This window comes from Lepidochelys kempii, chromosome 1 (assembly GCF_965140285.1).
Source record: "Lepidochelys kempii isolate rLepKem1 chromosome 1, rLepKem1.hap1, whole genome shotgun sequence".
Classification (NCBI taxonomy): domain Eukaryota; kingdom Metazoa; phylum Chordata; order Testudines; family Cheloniidae; genus Lepidochelys; species Lepidochelys kempii.
Window position 1 is genome coordinate 209,091,224 of NC_136380.1, and position 20,809 is coordinate 209,112,032.

The 20,809-nt window shown below is 42.0% G+C and overlaps 1 protein-coding gene across 2 annotated transcripts in view; it reads right to left on the reverse strand.

The window, feature by feature from the left end:
* Nucleotides 1–939: 939 nt before the first annotated feature.
* Nucleotides 940–20,809, reverse strand: part of WARS2 (tryptophanyl tRNA synthetase 2, mitochondrial) — an 83,261-nt gene continuing 63,391 nt past the window's right edge. For both annotated transcript variants that reach the window (XM_073310402.1, XM_073310412.1), the window contains 4 exons: nucleotides 11,026–11,106; nucleotides 7,851–7,936; nucleotides 4,565–4,683; nucleotides 940–2,887 (listed from right to left, as the gene is read on the reverse strand). In XM_073310402.1, the coding sequence (XP_073166503.1) occupies nucleotides 2,439–2,887; nucleotides 4,565–4,683; nucleotides 7,851–7,936; nucleotides 11,026–11,106 (735 nt within the window). In that variant the 3' untranslated portion in view covers nucleotides 940–2,438. The remainder of the gene's footprint in view (nucleotides 2,888–4,564; nucleotides 4,684–7,850; nucleotides 7,937–11,025; nucleotides 11,107–20,809) is intronic.

Sequence of the window (20,809 nt, forward strand, 5' to 3'; positions counted from 1 at the left end):
AGAAGACAGTCCTAATCTTTTCAATCTCTTTGTCTCTCATTTTTATTCCTCACCTTTTGACCATCTTCTATTTCTGCTATAACTTTTTTAACCTGGGGCATCCAGAAATGAACAGTATATCTTTATCTTGAGTATTATCAATTTAGAGTGGTGTTACAATATTTTCAGTAGCACTTTCTATCCCAGGGATCGGCAACCTTTGGCCCGCAGCCCGCCAGGGTAAGCCTCCTGGTGGGCCGGGCCGGTTTGTTTACCTGCTGCGTCCACATGTTCAGCCGATCGCAGCTCCCACTGGCCGCGGTTTGCCACTCCAGGCCAATGGGGGCTGCAGGAAGCGGCGTGGGCCAAGGGATGTGCTGGCTGCCACTTCCCGCAGCCCCCATTGGCCTGGAGCAGCGAACCGCGGCCAGTGGGAGCTGCAATCAGCCAAACCTGCGGATGCAGCAGGTAAACAAACTGGCCTGGCATGTTATGGGGCTTACCCTGGTGGGCTGCGTGCCAAAGGTTGCCGATCCCTGTTCTACCCTATTCTTCATGAAACCTAACAATTGCTTTCTGGTCCACTGCTGGCCATTGAGCAGAGATTTTCAATGAGCTGTCCATGACACCCATGTCTTTCCCTGTGTGTTAATTTAGAAACCAGCAATGTGTATGAAAAGATGCAGTTAATCCTTCCAATGTACATTACCTTGCACTTGTTTTCTAACTGACATCCTTGTGTCCATTCATATACCTTCTCTAGTCTTGACTAGCTTTAGTAATGGTCTTACCTGAAAATTCTCATCCCATTGTCCTCTTTCTACAGATCCTTTATAATATAAACCCGGGTCTTAGCTTGGATGGTAGGGACATCCAATTGTGAATTTCTTGCTTTGCAATACACAGGAGCTAAAGGATTCTGAGTCAGTGAACACTCACCATTTCACTCCAACCAGTAAACAAATTCATCAGCTTTTTATTGGTCTGTATTACACAGAAAAAAGATCAGTTCATGATGATTCACGAGTATAAAGTTGCTCTAGTTTCTTGATATAACTTCCACCTTTCCCAACTCAGGAGAAAGAAACAGTGAAGACATGTTTCAGACACTTTTAAATTTGTGTTTTCCTCTTTGCAGTACCTGCCATGGTTGTGATATATAAACTTAGTTTAAGTTTTAATACAGTGGTTTCAAATGTGAAGCATCAACACACTGATGCAGCAAAATTCTCCGCAACAGTACAATAATTGCTTTTGCATTGCTTTAAACACTTCTCTGCCCTCTCCATTCCATTGCCTTTAGAATAGTTTATTCCTTTTTGCCAGTTTCTCCCTTTCCTTCTGCTCCTCAGCAGCAGCTCACTCATTCTAGGCTCTCTCACTGGGGCTTGGGAGGAATAAGATCTGTGGAGGCTGAGTGCAGCTCTCATTACTAGGCCTATTCATTTTGAGAAAAATGCTTTGATCATAACCATGGCTTTGTATTCAGCTAGTCACTTACACAAGCAGTTTTTGTTAATTTTACAGCCAGTTCTCTGGTTTCCCAGCCGAAAGTCATTTCCCTGCTGGACACAGATTCTATAATGAATCACGTAGTTGGTGCTGGACTGACAGTGCTGAAGCCTTTACTTCTCTACAGAATAGCTGCAAAATGGACAGCTGCAGAGCAAGCTTCTCAACACAGACAGTCCCCTGCCAATGTATCTTAGCCCTGACCTACTAAGATGACTTAGAAGTGAGAGGGGGTGTTCAGGATAGAGGGTACAGGTTCCATTCAGTCCATGAGTTCTTTACTGAGACTGCCAAAAAGAAGCCGAGTTTCAATGGTCATGGTGGTTTCTGTAATATGGACATTTATATATCAGGAAATGGACTAAGAGACCAACTCATTTCATACAGACTAGATGTCATTACCAAACTAGGCTGCATTTGAACTGGGGATTTAGAGGTGAAAGGCTCTCTTTCCTACTACCAATGTCCTGGGCATTCCGGGTCTCTGGTATGTATTTTTATTCTGGTTATCCAGAAGCACATTCTGCCATCACATTCAACATAGTGTAACTGTCCTTCTCTGTGGGGTTGTGTGTGTAATAGGGGAGGATTTTATGAAGCTTGTGACTTCCTCTCCTTCTGGAGTAATCAGGAATGCAGCAACTCTGTCATCCCAACGATCGTGGCTTCTATTTCAACTTTTTATGTTGCTCTATGAAAACAGGCAATTCATTTGGTCAGCTTCACTGTTCTGGTCTTGTGAGTTTCTTTGGAAATTGTGTGTCCGTCCTTTGGCCATCCAGAATGGCTCCCATTAGATGGTATCACAATCACATGAAAAAATCATCTCTGATTGTTCTTGTCTGATATTCCAGAACAAAGAAAATTCTCTCTCAGACTCTGAGATGGGAGATGATGAACAAGAGCTATCGCAGGAAATAAGAAAATTTGCAACTATTCAGTAGGTTCTATTGAAACCCCACTAATCTCCTTATTTCTTGATACACAAGGGAAGCTAGTTCTTTGGCTTTCTCTGCTCCAGCCTGTAAAACCTTCTCCAAGTGGGATTTGTCCTCCTGGAGCCTCTTAATTTCGTTCCCAATTGGCGCAAATTTCTGAATAACTGCCTCTGCCACTATCCCTTTGTAGTGTGCAGTGTCAAGACCAATACACTGGTGCACCACTTCCTTTATGCTGAGTCCTGTTACTGCAGCATGAATGGTCACCAGATTGGAGACACCAGGACGAGAGTCTGGGTCATAGGTTACCTCGGAGGTGAAGTCAGTCACAGCCTTGCGGAATTTCAGAACTATCTCCTCTGGACTGTCTGTGATATTGAGTGTGCCTAATTTCTGAGGGTCTGACTTGGACATCTTGGCTGTTGGATCCCTGAGAGACTTTATCTTCTTCGTTGTACCTAAAAAGACAAACAGATCATGGTTGTCTATTCATGCTTATTTGGCACTTTTCTTAGGAGAGTACTACAGCCTATAGCAGGTTGCCCTGGCTGCTTGCCTTGCTTTAACAATTACTTTCTCAAGCATTACAAAATACACCTCATCCTTAATCTTCATTCTCTCCCACCAAAAGCACCCCAGCCATTCTCCTTTCTCCCCATAATCACCCAAAGAACCTGAACCTAGTTCCCCTTTCTCCCCATTTACCTACTGCTTCTGGGATGATTCCAGCCTGCTATGGCTCTATGCTGATTTCCCTACCAATCCACCTCCTCCTCTAGGTACCTGGTATTGGCGAGGCGAGTAACCCAGGGAGCACAAACTAGAAGTGTGTGAGGGATCCCGTAACAGTGGGAAGCTGGATCAGATCACACTCCAGGGTCCCAAAATGACCAGCCTCCTCACCATGAGAAGCTGCCCCACACAAGAAGCCCCTGAAACTCTCCTAGAGCTCCTTAGAAATTGCTCCCTCCCAGGTGTTATCTACCCAAAAACTAGGCAGGGGGAAAACATTTTGCTTAGATTTTGGCAGGGTGATAGGTGCCTTAGAAATAACTGAGACACATGCACGCATGCAAGACAGGATACCAGTACTATAAAGCACGTGGCAACATTCATCTAGTTACACCACTCCATTAATTCACAGTCTCTTCCCATTGTTACTATTATACACAAAATGCAGTGTGAGCCATTGAGCTAATGACTAGAATCACATAGCACAGAATCACTGTTGCATAGACATCACAGTATTGGTGCTCAAACTGCTCACAAGACACTGCACCAAGGTTTGTAACACCCTGTATTCTCATGGGTGACCTCTCATTTTTAACTGGGGCTTTAAAGTGGAAAGAGGGCTACTAATGATACTCTGGCAGTGTAATCTTTTCTAAGGGGAGAACTCCCTGCCCCTGGGGGTGCACATTCCTCTAGATTATGAACTAATGCAAAGATACCACACTTTTTCTGTACTCAGCTGCTCATGTTTCCCACCACATGTGCCATTTGCTCTACAGAAAGATTCAGAAATTTTTCATGGCCTCGTAATGCGAAAAATGGCTGAACACATTTTCCTCAAAATCTCCTAAGCTTTAGGCTGTGACCAAGAATGGAAAGTTTAGCGCCAATGAAGAGCCTTCTTGAAATTTACAAGCATATGTCAAAGCACCTAGTGAACTTTTGGGTGCTATGGTAATGAAGGTAATAAAACAGAAACTGCTTTGCAACTTCAATTACAGCATTTACTACTAGCAAACACTATCGCGTTATGCTGGTTGGTGGTCTCTTATTCAACGCCCTAATGGGCATCACAAATTGCTCCTTAATTGGCACCATCAAACATGCTCTCTCCTCATGAGAGGCCCATGCCTGCACGAACAGACAGGGGCTGCAACCAAGCAGGATTGAAAGGCAGTAGCAGAGCATTGTGGGGGGCCCCAGGACTGGAATAGCAGATACTGTACACATTCCTTTCTGGGGGTTTTCAAAGCCCCATATTCATTCTTTTCTATTAATCTACTTTGCCATCAGTTTGCCCCCTTTCCAGTTGTTCCCACATAGATTCACCCTACCTGTAAGTCAACCTCAACCCTTAATAACTCACTGCAATCTAGTATTTAACCACACCTCTCCCTACTCACTTAAAATGGCTTTGGGCACAGGAAAGAAGTTTCCATATTTCTTGTTAAAGTGCTGTGCTATATCTCGAGCCAGTTCCAGGTGCAGGACTTGATCTTCTCCAACAGGAACATGTGTTGACCTTTTAATAAAAGACAGATACAGGAAACTCAGCAAAATTCTCTAGTTCTATTGAAATGTTACCTGAGACTGTCACGGCTCCTGCCATAGTTGAGGGCCAGATGGAGCCAAATGTTCAATCACAGCTAACTCGCTCTCCTCTGGGTGAACAAGATTCCAGACGGATCCTGTCTAATACGGTTCTGCTGTGTCTGATGGGATGAAATGCAGAATCAGCAGCAAAAGAACAGCCTTTTACCAAAGTTTGAATGTAAATGGGAAATATACCAGAAAAAGTAACAATATTGGCACGTACACTTGTGTTCTGCAAGCATCTACCACTTTCCATAAGATTTCTACTACCCACTGTCTTCTATTCATTCATGGATTTTAAGGATAGAAGGGACCGTTAGATCATCTAGTCTGATTTCTTGTATAACATAGGTCATGCAAATTTATCCAGTTACTACTGTGTTGAAGTCCAATAACTTGTGTTTGGCTAATGCATATCTTCCAGAATGGCATCCAGTCTTGATTTGAAGACTTTAAGGGATGGAGAATCCATCACTTTCCCTTGTGTTTTTTTCCAATGATTAATTGCCCTCACTGTTAACCTGTGATTTTTTAGGTGAGATATAGACTTGAAATCATGTCCTCTTTTGTTTATTAAAGCTTCCACTGCACTTTTAAAGAGTTGGTGTATGATAAACCAAGTCCTGGCCAAATTCTAATTTAATTCAAATTCTGCGTCTCTAAATACCCAGACAATTTCAATTCAATATGGTATTCTTTACTTCTGATCCTAAATTACAGGGGGTCAATCTCTTCACCCTCTACCCACCAAAGAGTAAGCAAGACAAGCTAAAAACTATTACAGTAGCCCATAGTAAATCACAGTGTCTTACAACACAGAAAAAACAGTTACCTTAATCAATACACTTAAGCAGGCCAAAAGGAACATTTCCATATGCCAAAATGGTACCAGAATCACAAAGTTATCCGACTAGCCTGAAAACATATTGTGTTTCTATAAACACCTCAGCATGACTCTTTCTTTCTTATGTTAGTTTTCTTGCGGTCTTTGCTCCTGCTTCTCACATGCTATTTATTTACCTTCTATTAATTAACTTTTTTTTCTTCTTCCTAATCCTCTTTTTTCTCCAAGGTCACTTCAGTTGGTTTTATTTCTCCCTCACTTCCTTCTCCTAATTCATTTATTTTGTTTGTGGTATTTTATTTGCTGAATCTTTTCTGCCACTTTTATGAGTTCTTATTTCTGCAGTTAGTTTTGCTTTGTACCATTTCAGCGTCTGCTTTTCCTGCTCTTCCTTCTACGACTGCTGCTCCTTTCCTAATTATCCATTTTCTCTTGCCTCTTGTCCCATTTCCTATCCCTTTTAATATAAAAGAGCTCTCTTGTTAAATATATATCTTTTAATATATGTGCTCTCTCTCTCTCTGACACCTCCTTATTTTGTCATCTGTTTCCAGTCAGCCAGCACTTAATATGCAAAAGTTGAGCTAAAATGAGCTGGAAGTACAAATCAAAAGTACAGAATCTTACTACATAGAGATGGAAAAGATCTAGGTAGTTCAGTCCATCCCAGGGCCCAGTGCAGAATGGTTTCTGACAGTGAAGTTGCCAGTGTTTTGTTTATTAAAATTACTTTAATTGATGGGGCTTCTATTATTCCCCTTGGGGAACTATTCAACAATCAAACAGATCTCAGTTAAGAATTTTTTTCTAATATTCAAATTACATTTTCCCTCTACTTTTACCCCTATATTCCTAATTATGATATATATAAACTAGCAATATCATCCCTAAGTCTTTTGACATGACTGTTTCCCCTCCCATTGACTCTATGCTTTGGATTATTTTACCCAAGATATATTTTTCCAGGTAGAAGACTTGTTATTCCCGCCTATTCTATATTCCCAAACCCTCCATGCCCTTTTGTATCATTTCTCTGTCTTCCCAGAAGTTGATGAACCCACACAACTCAATATAATCTGCAAACATAATGTACTATTTACTCTGTCTTTGAGATTCATTAATTAAGATTTTACATATTACCCGACTTAACTATGCTTCATTCACAGATGCAACCTTCCTCCACATTACCAGCTCTTGATCTCAGCCTCATCAGACAGCCTAGGAACTAATAAAGGGCTAATAGGTCAGCCATGTATGGGGAGAACGGGAGCGTGGAGTGGAACCATCAAGCTGCTGGAGTGGAGTGGTGTAAGCATGGAGTCAGGCTGCTAGCACTGGGTAGGTGGGCAGGGAAAAGAAGAGCGATTAGGTTTACAAGAGACGTGCGGGAAGAACCAGGAAAAAAAGAAAGAGTAACTGAAAGAAGGATATTGTCTACATTTCTTCAGTATAGGAAACGTCCCCTCAAGGATGTAAAAAAGTTAAAATGTGGGGGAAAAAAAAAAGAGACTTCACAGTTTCCCAATTTGCAGAAGACTTCTTCAAACACTGTGCCATATCGCTACACGACATCCTGATGGTGCCAGTCATTACACCTCAGGTCAAAGCTGGGACCTCTGCTAATCTTACATCAAAGATAATTGACTAGTATAGAACTATGCTTCTGTAATGGGTCTCAACTTTCTCATGGAGGCAACACATGAGGTTTGGCTACCCCTTTGTGCAGAAAACTCTTCACCCATTGACACAGCATAATCTACACCAGAACCTGAAAAAAATGTAAGTGAATTTAATAGTGGTGTAAAGTGCCCAACTGAAAGGTCTGGACACTAAATCTCTCTAGCTTCATAGCAGGTCCATCATGGGAAGTAACAACATGATTCAGCCCTGACCTTGAGGATCCACAACTAGTTTAATCTCTGTGGCCCATTCAGTCAATCAATCCAATGCAACTGCTGAATGGGTCAATTGGTGTTAGTTTTATTGGTGATTTTAGGGACATGCACTAAATTGTTCTGAGGTGACCAACTCTTCTTAGACAATACCATCCAATGGTTTTCCAGTGGCCTGATATTTAATCACTATCAACCTGAGCAAGATTTTAATCAGTGACTGAAAGATGAAAGTGTGCCATCCATTCCCAGTCCTCTCAGCTATTCACGCCCCTTGATATTTAACATGTTGACCCATAGAACTTTAGTCTTACAGCAGTTGAACAGACGTTGCCTGTGGGCTCACATTCTGTCTCTTACTTGTACAGCAGAATATCTGCAGCTTGAAGCACAGGGTATGTGAATAGACCAACGGTTCCTTCAGAATTCTGGCTGGCATTCTTTACCTGTTTGCAAAAGAAAGACATACGGAAATCATCCATTTGGCTGATGTTAACATCTGATTTTGATTTTTTTTGTTGTAAGTTTTACTTACTGAGTCCGTTTCGTTCACTGACTGTCATTCTAGCAAAGAAGCAAGCCTAACAGAATTTGTGCTTTTTCAATGTCCAGTGCTACTTACTGCTCATGGCTCAGTTATTTTCTAGAGATATTTATAGATCTTGTCTCATAATATTATTCTATTACTTTATTAGGGAGAGATATTAGATGTGTGGGACGGTAACTGCCAAACTCACTCCTCTTTTTGTTGTTTGTTAGAAGACTGGTATGCAGCACTTGTTTTTATCCAAAGTCCTGATACCCTCCAGATTAACCCACCTTTTTGTAAATAATTATCAGAGGTTCAGAAGTTCAGTACCTAATTCCTTTAACACCCTAGATGCATATCATCTGGACCAGCTGGTCTATAGATGTTCAAGTATCTAGTTTCCTGCTTTTTGTTTTAACTGTAGCTACATTTAAAAAAATCCTTAAAATCTGTCCAGACTTCTTTATATTTTCCTGTATCTTTTTACTCTCCCCGTCATCCAGATCACACTGTCTTGTCTCCATCTCCAGGCTCTTAAATATGGGGGGCCTGATGCCAAGCACCTGCAGCTCCTATTTGTGGGTTTTAAAAGTCCAACCACTTATACTTAGATGTCTAAATATCGCTTTACAAGTCTAACTTGAGAAACACAGGTTTGAAAAGCTTGGCTTTAATCTAAGTTTTGCATTAACACTATTTGTTGCATTTAAATTTGAATGGGTTTATTTAATTAAGAAGAAAAAACAGGAAGGGAAAAAAAACACCCAAAAACATCTGGAGGTATTTAGCCCTCTCCAGTTGTGAACTCTGCAAACCAAATTGCTCTGGATTTTTTTTCTTCTCATTGTTTGTCTCTCTTCTGACTCCTTGTAAAACCGTCTTTCGGGTTCGGGGCCCCTTGCCACACCCCAGTACCACCACAGGGGCAGCCCAGTCCAGGCCCCAGCCTCTTAGCCCTTGCAGTGGACCCCACCACCCCGTCCTTGTAGGCCTTCTTACTTTGTTTATGGGTGACGAAAAGCAAAAGTTCAAACTCAACAGAGAAGCCCCTTTTGTCAGGTCAGTGACACCACCTTACTTCAGGGTTGCCCAGAAAGCAGGTTTACTGGAGTCCTTCCAGCCAGGTAGCCCAATCACTCTCTCCCTGCCAGGCTTGCCTCTGGGGCTCACTGGACTCTTCCCAGAGAGGTGGTGATATCTAAACAGTCAAATAAGGCCTCTCTGACCCTCCTATAGTCCTGGGCTGTTGCCAAATCAAGTTCATGGCATTCAGCTTGAGCCGGTCCTGACAGATGGCACCAATAACATGGTCCAGTGCTCTGAGGACCACACCACAGCAGATGCCACCAGCTCAAAAGGAGTGAGAAATGCCTTGGGGGTCACTGGTGGTGCCCATCTTAGACAGCTTTCTCAGGGATGGGTGTTGAGCTGGGAGGCCCAGGGTTAGTGGTCACCACAGCCCTAGGTGACCCTAGAGGTCGGAGAACTGACAGCATCTGTTGCTCCAGGTTCTGTTGTTGCTGTTGGCATGTGGCTAATTCCCTGTCAGCTATTGCTGCTGCTGCCCCAGCTGTTGCTGGATTGCAAGCTGTTGAAGCAGCTGCTGCTGCTGTTTTTGTTGCAGGATGGCCTGGTGCTGCTGGTTTTCTGTGACCCATTTTAACAGCCATTCCAGATCCATTACAAAGTTGTTTCTGTCAGGATTTTCTCAGCCTCAAACCTCTTTTCTCCTTTTTCCCACTCCCTGCTCCCTTTTCCTCTCCCTTTCAGCAGAGCTGACCAAGTGCCCGCATTCTCCACCACTTTTAAGAGATTCTTTCTGGGGCACTTCTCTAGCTCGGTCGGGGCCCCTTGCCATGCCCAGTGACCACCACAGGGTCAGCCCAGTCAAGACCACCGCCTCTAAGCCCTTGCAGTGGGCCCCACCCTTGCGGAGTTCAAAGTCAACAAAGAAGCCCTTCCAGGGGTCCAAAAGAAAAAAAGGTCAGTGGCACCACCTTATTTCAGAGATGCCTGGGTAGGAGCTTTACTGGAGTCCTTTGGGCTAGATAGCCCAATCATGCTCTCCCTGCCAGGCTTGCTTCTGGGGCTCACTGGACTCTTTCCAGAGCTGGGGGTCTCTGGCATGGTGGAGGTTCCTCCTGCTGCTTCAGGAGACTCTCCAGCCGCTTCATTCTCAGGGCTTCCCCCTTGCTGATTGCAGCTTCCTCTTTTGAATGCCTTCCACCCTACCATGCATGGTTGGAAGGGCCAGAGAGGTGGGGCTACCTTAGCGCTGAACCTCCCTAGCCCCTTCCCTGTCAGCGTGGGGTTTACACATCCCAGCACACTTCTGATTTCTCTTCTTGTTAAATAAAGAAAACCCACGGAAATTAAATGCAAAAAACAGTTGATGTAATACTAAGAAATTAAGCACATATGTCATGAATGGCAAAAGGGAAGATTTTTCAAAACATCAACTCAGCCACAGTCATCTTTAGTTATGTTTATTTCTGTATCCCTTTTAAAATGTAAACCTTAATATATCCCATACCATACAACACACAGAATGGCCAACTAATGTTGCAGAAGACTTACTTATGGAATTTCCTTACTTGTGACTGCTTGATTTTTTAGCCTTAATGTTGTGCTGTACTCATTGCATTTTATTATGTTATGAGGCTTGAAATAAGAACTTTAAGCATTTTGATAAATGATTAAAAATACCAGTCTATAATTGAAAACCTTCTTTAACTGCCTCTGTATTCTCTACTTTTACCGGTATGCTACTTTGTAACCTCCCAGAGCAGCAGCCTCACTGACTCACAATATACAGTTATGTCTCCTATAGTAATAGCATTGTATGGGGTTGTTTTCTTTCCTCTTCCTGAAGTGACTCCATCACCTTTTAGTAAGAATGACTGGCCCAGTGTTTATGGTCCACAGGCAACAGAAAGGACAATACTGTTTTTATTAAATTCCCTTAAATCTCCTTTTAGTTTAATATGCTGATCATATAAACCTTACCTTCCACTGGGGAAAGCTTTGTATACGTGGCATACTAGTTAAGCACCCAAGAATCCAACCGAGTTCTGCATGTTCAGGCACCTAAAAAAAAAAAAAGCCATAAGAAATCAGAATAGATTTAATGTATTTTCACCTGCACACATCATGTCTAGAGAAAGTACAGCCAGTAAAGGCTATCAAACCAAAGATTAGTAAGATTAGTTTATTTTTGGCTAACATTTTTTCAGTGAGTTTAGTGCTGGTGAGAAGTAACAGAGAGCCCTAGTGACTGAAGAACCTATATTGATCCATAGTACAAGTACAGCTCCTGCAACAGCAGTACAAGCTTTCCCACCCTACCTGGTCAGTCTGCCCTAACTGACCAAGAAAGAAAACTGCAGAGATGAGACGGGTGTTTAATTTTCATGTTCATTCAGATCTTGGCCTTTATGCTGAGAATGCCAAGTACCTTGAGGCAGTGGGCTAGGGGTTACAGCACAGGACTGTTAGTCAGATCCCCTTGCTTCTAGTCCTAGCTCCAACATTAATTTGATGTGGGAGTCAAAAACCTCTCTGTGCTTCAGTTGTCCTGTCTGTAAAATGGGGACACCTAGACCTCTTAAGTATTCTGGATTTTGTGGAATGTTCTACATTTTGGGTTAATCAGCCTGCCTGTTCTGCAGCACCAAAGGCAGGAGATGTTTTGCAAATGAAAGAGGAAGACTGACTCAAAATATCCATTGACTTAGGGAAGGATGCATAGGGCAGATAGCCAGGATGCCAAATCTAATGTGGGAGATTGCAACCACCAAAATGCCTTCAGGAAATGAAATGATTAACACATTTTAGCATTTGTAAGACTAGATTAGATTATTTTAAAATATGTTTTAGATTTTTTTTCCTTCCTAATGGTGTCATTCACTACAGGGCAGAGTTAAGGTTGTTTGGTGCCCTCGTATTTCTACACCTTAATATGTTAGGATTCCTGTTAAAGTTTAACCTTAATTCTGAATTTCCTGGGTTTACAATGCATGTTTTGGAAATAATTACATCGCTTTATTAAAAAAAACCCCACCATGAATCACTGATGTGTACTCTCAATCTTAACTCCATTTTAACTGTTTTTGTCTGGAGGTAATTTATGAGGTATAATGTGCAACAAAACAAGGGTCCACTTCTGGTCACTTGCCACACATTTCAGTTGCCTCTGTCACATGCTGGCAGGTATGGGTTCAGAGGTATGATAATACCTAGGACAGAGGGGTTGAGAAACTTAATGCTTGTGTTTCGATCTGAGAGCTCAGATAAAAAGCTTTAAAAAGTGCTTATTAACAACAAGTGGGACAATTACTAATATCATCTGCAGAAATCATTTTGGTGTTGTATGTAGACTTGGAAAAGGACCGATTCCATAAGTGACTAAATTTAATATAATTAAATAGCCCTAAGATTGTAATTACTTTTGGTCACTGATGATATGGTCCACAGCTGAACTGATGACCTGAGGTGAATAGCTCAGGAACTGATTACAATGACATGAAGCCTCCCAGACCCTCTCTTTTTTGATTCCCTCATGTTCATTTGCCGGCCTGGCTTTAGTACACAAGGCAAAGTGTGACAAGATGGCACCAAATGTGTCCTCTATGCAATGTAAACCGAGCTGGATGGAACTGACTTAACCTATGCCTATTTCATTTAGGAGGAATCACCATCTGGTACAAAACAATTTATCGTTTCTTCCTTCTAGTCACAAACTAAGAGGGGATGTTGTTCTGCAGCATTGCTGTTGACAAGGCCTCTCTTTCAAAGCTACAGATTTCACTATATGCCTCTGTCATGCCTCCCTCCCACAACCAAGGCTGCATATGCCCATTGTGCCAGTTGCTTTGACATCCCATGTGTTACCGGAACACTGAGCTGTCAGCCATTCTGCAGCCCTGGCTCTAAGCAGCGAGTTAATTCACTTCTAGCCCCCAAAGCCAGATTCACATGAAGCACGGTCCATTATTAACAAAGTGATAAGAGCACATGCTAATGTAAAGAAAAGCTGCCAGGGAGGGAGCACAAAGAAGCATGGAAGAAACAAAGAAAAACAATCACACAGGGTAAAATAAATAAAAAGCTTGTTAACTCATTGCCCCAATGGAATTTAATTCATTTAAAATTCTGCAGGAAGTCCTTCTCTATGCTGCTAAACAAGGGACTGTGGAGTTAATTCATATAATAGAAAGAAATAGGCAAAAGTAAAAAAGACATGCCCCATCTCTCTGTCACTCAATTTTCAATAGCTTTGAATAAACTTTCGTAACATTTATCATGCTAATATTAATGAAGAGCAAAACCTTCGAAAAACAAACAGCTCCTTCCACAAAGGGCAATAGCTTCAAAAAAACTCTTTGATGAAGGTCCTGTTCTTTCTGAAAGAAGTAACTGAAATGCTGAGGATCCTATCTGAAAACCTGGGAAACTAATACACAAAAACATAGTGTTGTGTATCAGTTAAGGCTGTTCTATACATAACACTTCACATAAAAATCTAGGGCTTAAAGCAATTAAAAAAAGCAACTAAAAATTAATCCTGATTAATCGCACTGCTAAACAATAATAGAATACCATCTATTTAAATATTTTTGGATGTTATCTACATTTTCAAATATATTGATTTCAATTACAACACAGATTGTACAGTGCTCACTTTATATTTATTTTTTATTACAAATATTTGCACTGTAAAAAACAAAAATAGTATTTTTCAATTCATTTAATAAAAGTACTGTAGTGCAATTGCTTTATCATGAAAGCTGAACTTACAAATGTAGAATTATGTTAAAAAAAATAATTGCATTCAAAAATAAAACAATGTAAAACTTTAGAGCCTACAAGTCCACTCAGTCCTACTTCTCGTTCAGCCAATCGCTCAAACAAGTTTGTTTACATTTGCAGGAGACAATGCTGCCCACTTCTTGTTTACAATGTCACTTGAAAGCGAGAACAAGAGTTCACATGGCACTGTTGTAGCTGGCGTCTCAAGATATTTACTTGCCAGATGCGCTAAAGATTCATATGTCCCTTCATGCTTCAACCACCATTCCAGAGGACATGTGTCCATGCTGATGATGGGTTCTGCTCGATAACAATCCAAAGCAGTGCGGACCGACTCATGTTCATTTTAATAATCTGAGTCAGATGCCACCAGCAGAAAGTCGATTTTCTTTTTTGGTGGTTCGGGTTCTGTAGCTTCCACATTGGAGTGTTACTCTTTTAAGAGTTCTGAAAGCATGCTCCACACCTCGTCCCTCTCAGATTTTGGAAGGCACTTCAGATTCTTAAACCTTGGGTCAAGTGCTGTACCTATCTTTAGAAATCTCACATTGGTACCTTCTTTCCGTTTTGTCAAATCTGAAGTGAAAGTGTTCTTAAAACGAACAACAGGGTCATCATCCGAGACTGCTATAACATGAAATACATGGCAGAATGTGGGTAAAACAGAGCAGGAGACATACAAATTCTCCCCTAAGGAGTTCAGTCACAAATTTAATTAACACATTTTTTTTTAATGAGCGTCATCAGCATGGAAGCATGTCCTCTGGAATGGTGGCCGAAGCATGAAGGGGTATACAAATGTTTAGCATATCTGGCACATAAATACCTTGCAATGTTGGCTGCAAAAGTGCCATGCGAAGGCCTGTTCTCATAAAATCATAGAATATCAGGGTTGGAAGGGACCTCAGGAGGTCATCTAGTCCAACCCCCTGCCCAGAGCAGGACCAATCCCAACTAAATCATCCCAGCCAGGGCTTTGTCAAGCCTGACCTTAAAAACTTCTAAGGAAGGAGATTCTACCACCTCCCTACGTAACGCATTCCAGTGTTTCACCACCCTCCTCGTGAAAACGTTTTTCCTAATATCCAACCTAAACCTCCCCCACTGCAACTTGAGACCATTACTCCTTCTCCTGTCCTCTTCTACCACTGAGAATAGTCTAGAACCATCCTCTCTGAAACCACCTCTCAGGTAGTTGAAAGCAGCTATCAAATCCCCCCTCATTCTTCTCTTCTGCAGACTAAACAATCCCAGTTCCCTCAACCTCTCCTCATAAGTCATGTGTTCCAGACCCCTAATCATTTTTGTTGCCCTTTGCTGGATTCTCTCCAATTTATCCACATCCTTCTTGTAGTGTGGGGCCCAAAACTGGACACAGTACTCCAGATGAGGCCTCACCAATGTCGAATAGAGGGGGACGATCACGTCCCTCGATCTGCTTGCTATGCCCCTACTTATACATCCCAAAATGCCATTGGCCTTCTTGGCAACAAGGGCACACTGCTGACTCATATCCAGCTTCTCGTCCACTGTCACCCCTAGGTCCTTTTCCGCAGAACTGCTGCCTAGCCATTCGGTCCCTAGTCTGTAGCTGTGCATTGGGTTCTTCCGTCCTAAGTGCAGGACCCTGCACTTATCCTTATTGAACCTCATCAGATTTCTTTTGGCCCAATCCTCTAATTTGTCTAGGTCCCTCTGTATCCTATCCCTGCCCTCCAGCGTATCTACCACTCCTCCCAGTTTAGTATCATCCGCAAATTTGCTGAGAGTGCAATCCACACCATCCTCCAGATCATTTATGAAGATATTGAACAAAACCGGCCCCACGACCGACCCCTGGGGCACTCACTTGATACCGGCTGCCAACTAGACATGGAGCCATTGATCACTACCCGTTGAGCCCGACAATCTAGCCAACTTTCTACCCACCTTATAGTGCATTCATCCAGCCCATACTTCTTTAACTTGCTGACAAGAATACTGTGGGAGACTGTCAAAAGCTTTGCTAAAGTCAAGAAACAATACATCCACTGCTTTCCCTTCATCCACAGAACCAGTAATCTCATCATAGAAGGTGATTAGATTAGTCAAGCATGACCTTCCCTTGGTGAATCCATGCTGACTGTTCCTGATCACTTTCCTCTCATGTAAGTGCTTCAGGATTGATTCTTTGAGGACCTGCTCCATGATTTTTCCGGGAACTGAGGTGAGGCTGACTGGCCTGTAGTTCCCAGGATCCTCCTTCTTCTCCTTTTTTAAAGATTGGCACTACATTAGCCCTTTTCCAGTCATCCGGGACTTCCCCCATTCGCCACGAGTTTTCAAAGGTAATGGCCAATGGCTCTGCAATCACAGCCGCCAATTCCTTTAGCACTCTCGGATGCAACTCGTCTGGCCCCATGGACTTGTGCACGTCCAGCTTTTCTAAATAGTCCCTAACCACCTCTTTCTCCACAGAGGGCTGGCTATCTATTCCCCATGTTGTGATGCCCAGCGCAGCAGTCTGGGAGCTGACCTTGTGAATCTCACATTGGTACCTTGTGACCTCAGATGACATTGTAAACAAGAAGCGGGCAGCATTATCTCCCGTAAATGTAAACAAACCTGTTTGTCTTAGCGATGGGCTGAACAAGAAGTAGGACTGAGTGGACCTGTAGGCTCTAAAGTTTTACATTGTTTTGTTTTTGAATGCAGTTATGTAACAAAAAATAATCTATATCTGTAAACTGCACTTTCACGATAAAGAGATTGCACTAAAATACTAGTATGACGTGAATTGAAAAATACTATTTCTTTTATCATTTTTACAGTGCAAATATTTGTAATAAAAATAATAATATAAAGTAAGCATTGTCTACTTTGTATTCTGTCTTGTAATTGAAATCAAGATACCTGAAAATATAGAAAAACATCCAAAAATATTTAATAAATTTCAATTGGAATTTTATTAACAGTGCGATTAAAACTACGTGTAATTGCAATTAATTTTTAAATCATGATTAATTTTTTTCAGTTAATCACATGAGTTAACTGCGATTAATCGACAACCCTAATAAAATAAAATGACATGGAAAGTTAAGTCTATCATCTGCTTAAGAGAATGTACCACAACCTTAACTCTGCCCCACCTTGGATGTCAGATTTCCAGCACTACCTTCTCCGAACACTTGAGTGTATGCAACCTTACAGAACTGCAGAAAAGGGATGGTGTAGGGACTGAGGGAGTATGGCCTGTTTGTGGTGGAGATAAGATTGTGAATTTGGGGAGGAGGTGATGGAAGGTTGGCATCCCATTCTCTGTCACATCATCACCTGACCTGAGCTACTGACAAGACCCTGTCTATAACTGTAACAGTTAGAAAATTTTAATTACACTGTCCTTTCACTTTGCTCCTGACCATTGACTATCAATCTTGGCTCTACCTCCCAGTTCTGACTCTGTCAAGGTTCCTTCCCCACTCTGAACTCTAGAGTACAGATGTGGGGACCTGCATGAGAACCCCCTAAGCTTATTTTTACCAGCTTAGGTTAAAACTTCCCCAAGGTACAAACTATTTTACCTTTTGCCCTTGGACTTTTTTGCTGCCACCACCAAGCGTCTAACAAATATATATAACAGGGAAAGAGCCCGCTTGGAAATGTCTTTCCCCCCAAAATCCTCCCAAACCCTACACCCCCTTTCCTGGGGAAGGCTTGATAAAAATCCTCACCAATTCGCATAGGTGAACACAGACCCAAACCCTTGGATCTCAAGAACAATGAAAAAAGCAATCAGGTTCTTAAAAGAAGAATTTTAACAGAAGAAAAAGTAAAAGAATCACCTCTGTAAAATCAGGATGGTAAATACCTTACAGGGTAATCAGATTCAAAACATAGAGAATCCCTCTAGGCAAAACCTTAAGTTACAAAAAGACACAAAAACAGGAATATACAGTTCATTCACCACAACTTATTTTATCAGCCATTTAAACAAAACAGAATCTAATGCATATCTAGCTAGATTACTTACTAAGTTCTAAGACTCCATTCCTTTCTGTTCCCGGCAAAAGCATCACACAGACAGACAGAACCTTTGTTTCCCCGCCCCCCTCCAGCTTTGAAAGTATCTTGTCTCCTTGTTGGTCACTGTGGTCAGGTGCCAGCGAGGTTATCCTAGCTTCTTAACCCTTTACAGGTGAAAGGGTTTTTCCTCTGGCCAGGAGGGATTTTAAAGGTGTTTACCCTTCCCTTTATATTTATGACAGACTCAAACTCTGGCTCAATCCTTTGCTCTGGCATTTGGTATCTAACCCCAGCTCCAATCCTCAGCGTTGATTCCCGGTCCTGACTCTGGCTCAGCTCCCTGGCTCTGGTACTTAGCAGTTGACCCCAAGTCTCCCACGCACTTCTGTTCTCTGACCTGGATACCTGCTCTGCCCACTAGGCCAGACTGCCCACATCCTGGTTCCTGACATTTTACATACATGAAACAGACAGAAAAAGCACATGTCTCATCTGCCTCTAGGAGCCAATCCACATAGAGGACAACAGCCTAATACTGCTACCAGTTATTCCATCAGTTCAAAGTGATATACATCTGTGCTGGTGATAGAGAGGTTCCTTGCCAGTAGCTGGCGTTCTTCAAGTGTACTGCACCTGCATATTTGCTATGGAATCTTTCTAGAGAGTAGTGTGTATTGGGGTCAACTGCCTCTCTCTACCCTTCCCTTGTGGAGGATTCAGAAGTTATTAAAGGGGCAACCAAAGACCCTAACCACCTTTCAGCTCCTTCCCTAATTTTGGAATTATTTACCTTAGACTCTGAAGTGGTGAGGGTGAGGTGAAGAGTGAATATGCAGAGGCAGTGCATTCAAAGACCAACAGTTAGTTTTAAGTAGCCTCTTTCCTTAGGGTGGCTTCCACATATTCCCACCTGTGGGAGATTAGTGAGCAGTACCCTTCCCCCCACGACCCTGGAACATGGGCTGAGTTCTAAGTGAACAAGGACTCAGAATTGCCAAAGTGAGCATCAGCTCTGGATGGCAAGTCAAGAGATATCAGAAGGGACCACAGTTTTGTTCTCCCAGATCAGAATGCAAGGGACAACATTTTATTTAGTTTATTTTTTTGGTGCTTTAAGTACATATAGAGCTTCAAGTAACAGCTTTTCAAATTCTATGAAGACAGGAGCCTACATGGATGTTTCTTTGGATTAGTTGAATATTTTTGATATATCCAGGTGAATAAACATCTGACAAGTCTTAAGCATGGGTGTAAAAAAGATTGCAGAAATAGGCTGGTTAGCAGAAAAGGAGAGGACTTGAGACTGGAAATGGGGATGAGAACACTGATCATATCACACTTATCATATGGACTACTGTTTATAGAGGACTGGCCATTAGGCTGGTATCTCGAAGTCTAGCATGTAGCTACACCTATGAGGAACATCGTCTTCCCTCCAGCAAACTCCAACAAAACAGACAAGAGCTTGGTGAAACAAGACTCTAACCCCAAATCAAAAGAAATATATGCACTAGAGAGAACACTCCCAGGACAGCTAAGTGAGTATGTCTCCCTTGTGGTATTCACAGTACAAACAAATGTGCTGCTGTAAAATAAATCCTGTAAAAAGATTCCTTGGACACAGGCGTGAAGGACAAAGCAATTATCTCCAGAAATCTTAGTAGTGCACAGTGCAGCCTTTCTGCAAAGTATGGTGTTGCAAGTGTGTGAGCACTACTAACCTAAGCACGTGAGGGTGGAAACTGAAATCATCACCCAGAAAGCTTGATAGAACTCAAAACACGGTTCTGAATGTTCAAAGTGTAATAAACAGCAACGTTAAAAGCAAGAGATTTGTTTGGTCAAAGATTGCTGCTTTTTGATAAGAACCATTAAACTTCCAACAAACTCTCTCATCAAGCCTGTTGGCAATCCAGAAGTCCAGATGTCAGTCTGAGAAGATGCAGGGGCAGATCCAGTACATGGTAAAGTAATGCTAACAACAGATTGCAGATTAGTCTTCAAACATCCTACAAGACCTGGTTATGGCTGCTAACAACATCTTGGTTCCATCCCAAATGATCTGCAGACAGATTTCCTGAACCAATGGAAATCAGAGGGAACGCATAGAATTCCTGATTCCAGTCCAAAAAAAGAGACTCTGCCAATGACAATGGGTCTTGTTCGACTTTGAAACAGAACTGGAGACAATAGATGTTCACCTTGGTAATAAAGAGACCTGGTTGGGTCTCCACTTGCATAACACATAAATATCAGCCAGAGGTAAGACATTTATGCTGTTGTATGAAAACTGGTAAAAGAATTTGCCAGGGTATAGGTAAGTTCTGATCAAAAGAGAGAAAGATTCACGAGCTAAACAAACAGATTTCAACTCCAAACCTGTATGTGGAGCTTTTATCTCTTGCAGAATCCATAAATCTCAAAAGGGCTGGGAAACAAGGTGAACATCCCATCTAGAAATATTACTGCAGATTGTAAGAAAGGAGGGAAGAGAATTCCTTAATAAGCACGTTATCTTCACCTTCAGTTTTTTGAATGACTTGATACATAAATAGCTCAGGTGTAAGTATCAAGATTCCTTCTGTAATCAGTCTCATGGAGCTACATGAAAAACTTTTTCACTAAGAGGGTGGTGAAACACTGGAATGCGTTACCTAGGGAGGTGGTAGAATCTCCTTCCTTAGAGGTTTTTAAGGTCAGGCTTGACAAAGCCCAGGCTGGGATGATTTAACTGGGAATTGGTCCTGCTTTGAGCAGGGGGTTGGACTAGATGACCTTCTGGGGTCCCTTCCAACCCTGATATTCTATGATTCTATGATACAGGCATAGCCTGAGTATGCACCCATTTATGCTGTTATGGAACCTGTCTGTGGACCCAAGTCTAGATGAGTGCCCTGTTGATTGACAAAGATCAAGTCAAGATAGCAGGGTTCTCTCTCTCTCATTTATGTGCTGCTTTTAAAGAAAAGCATTTAATAGA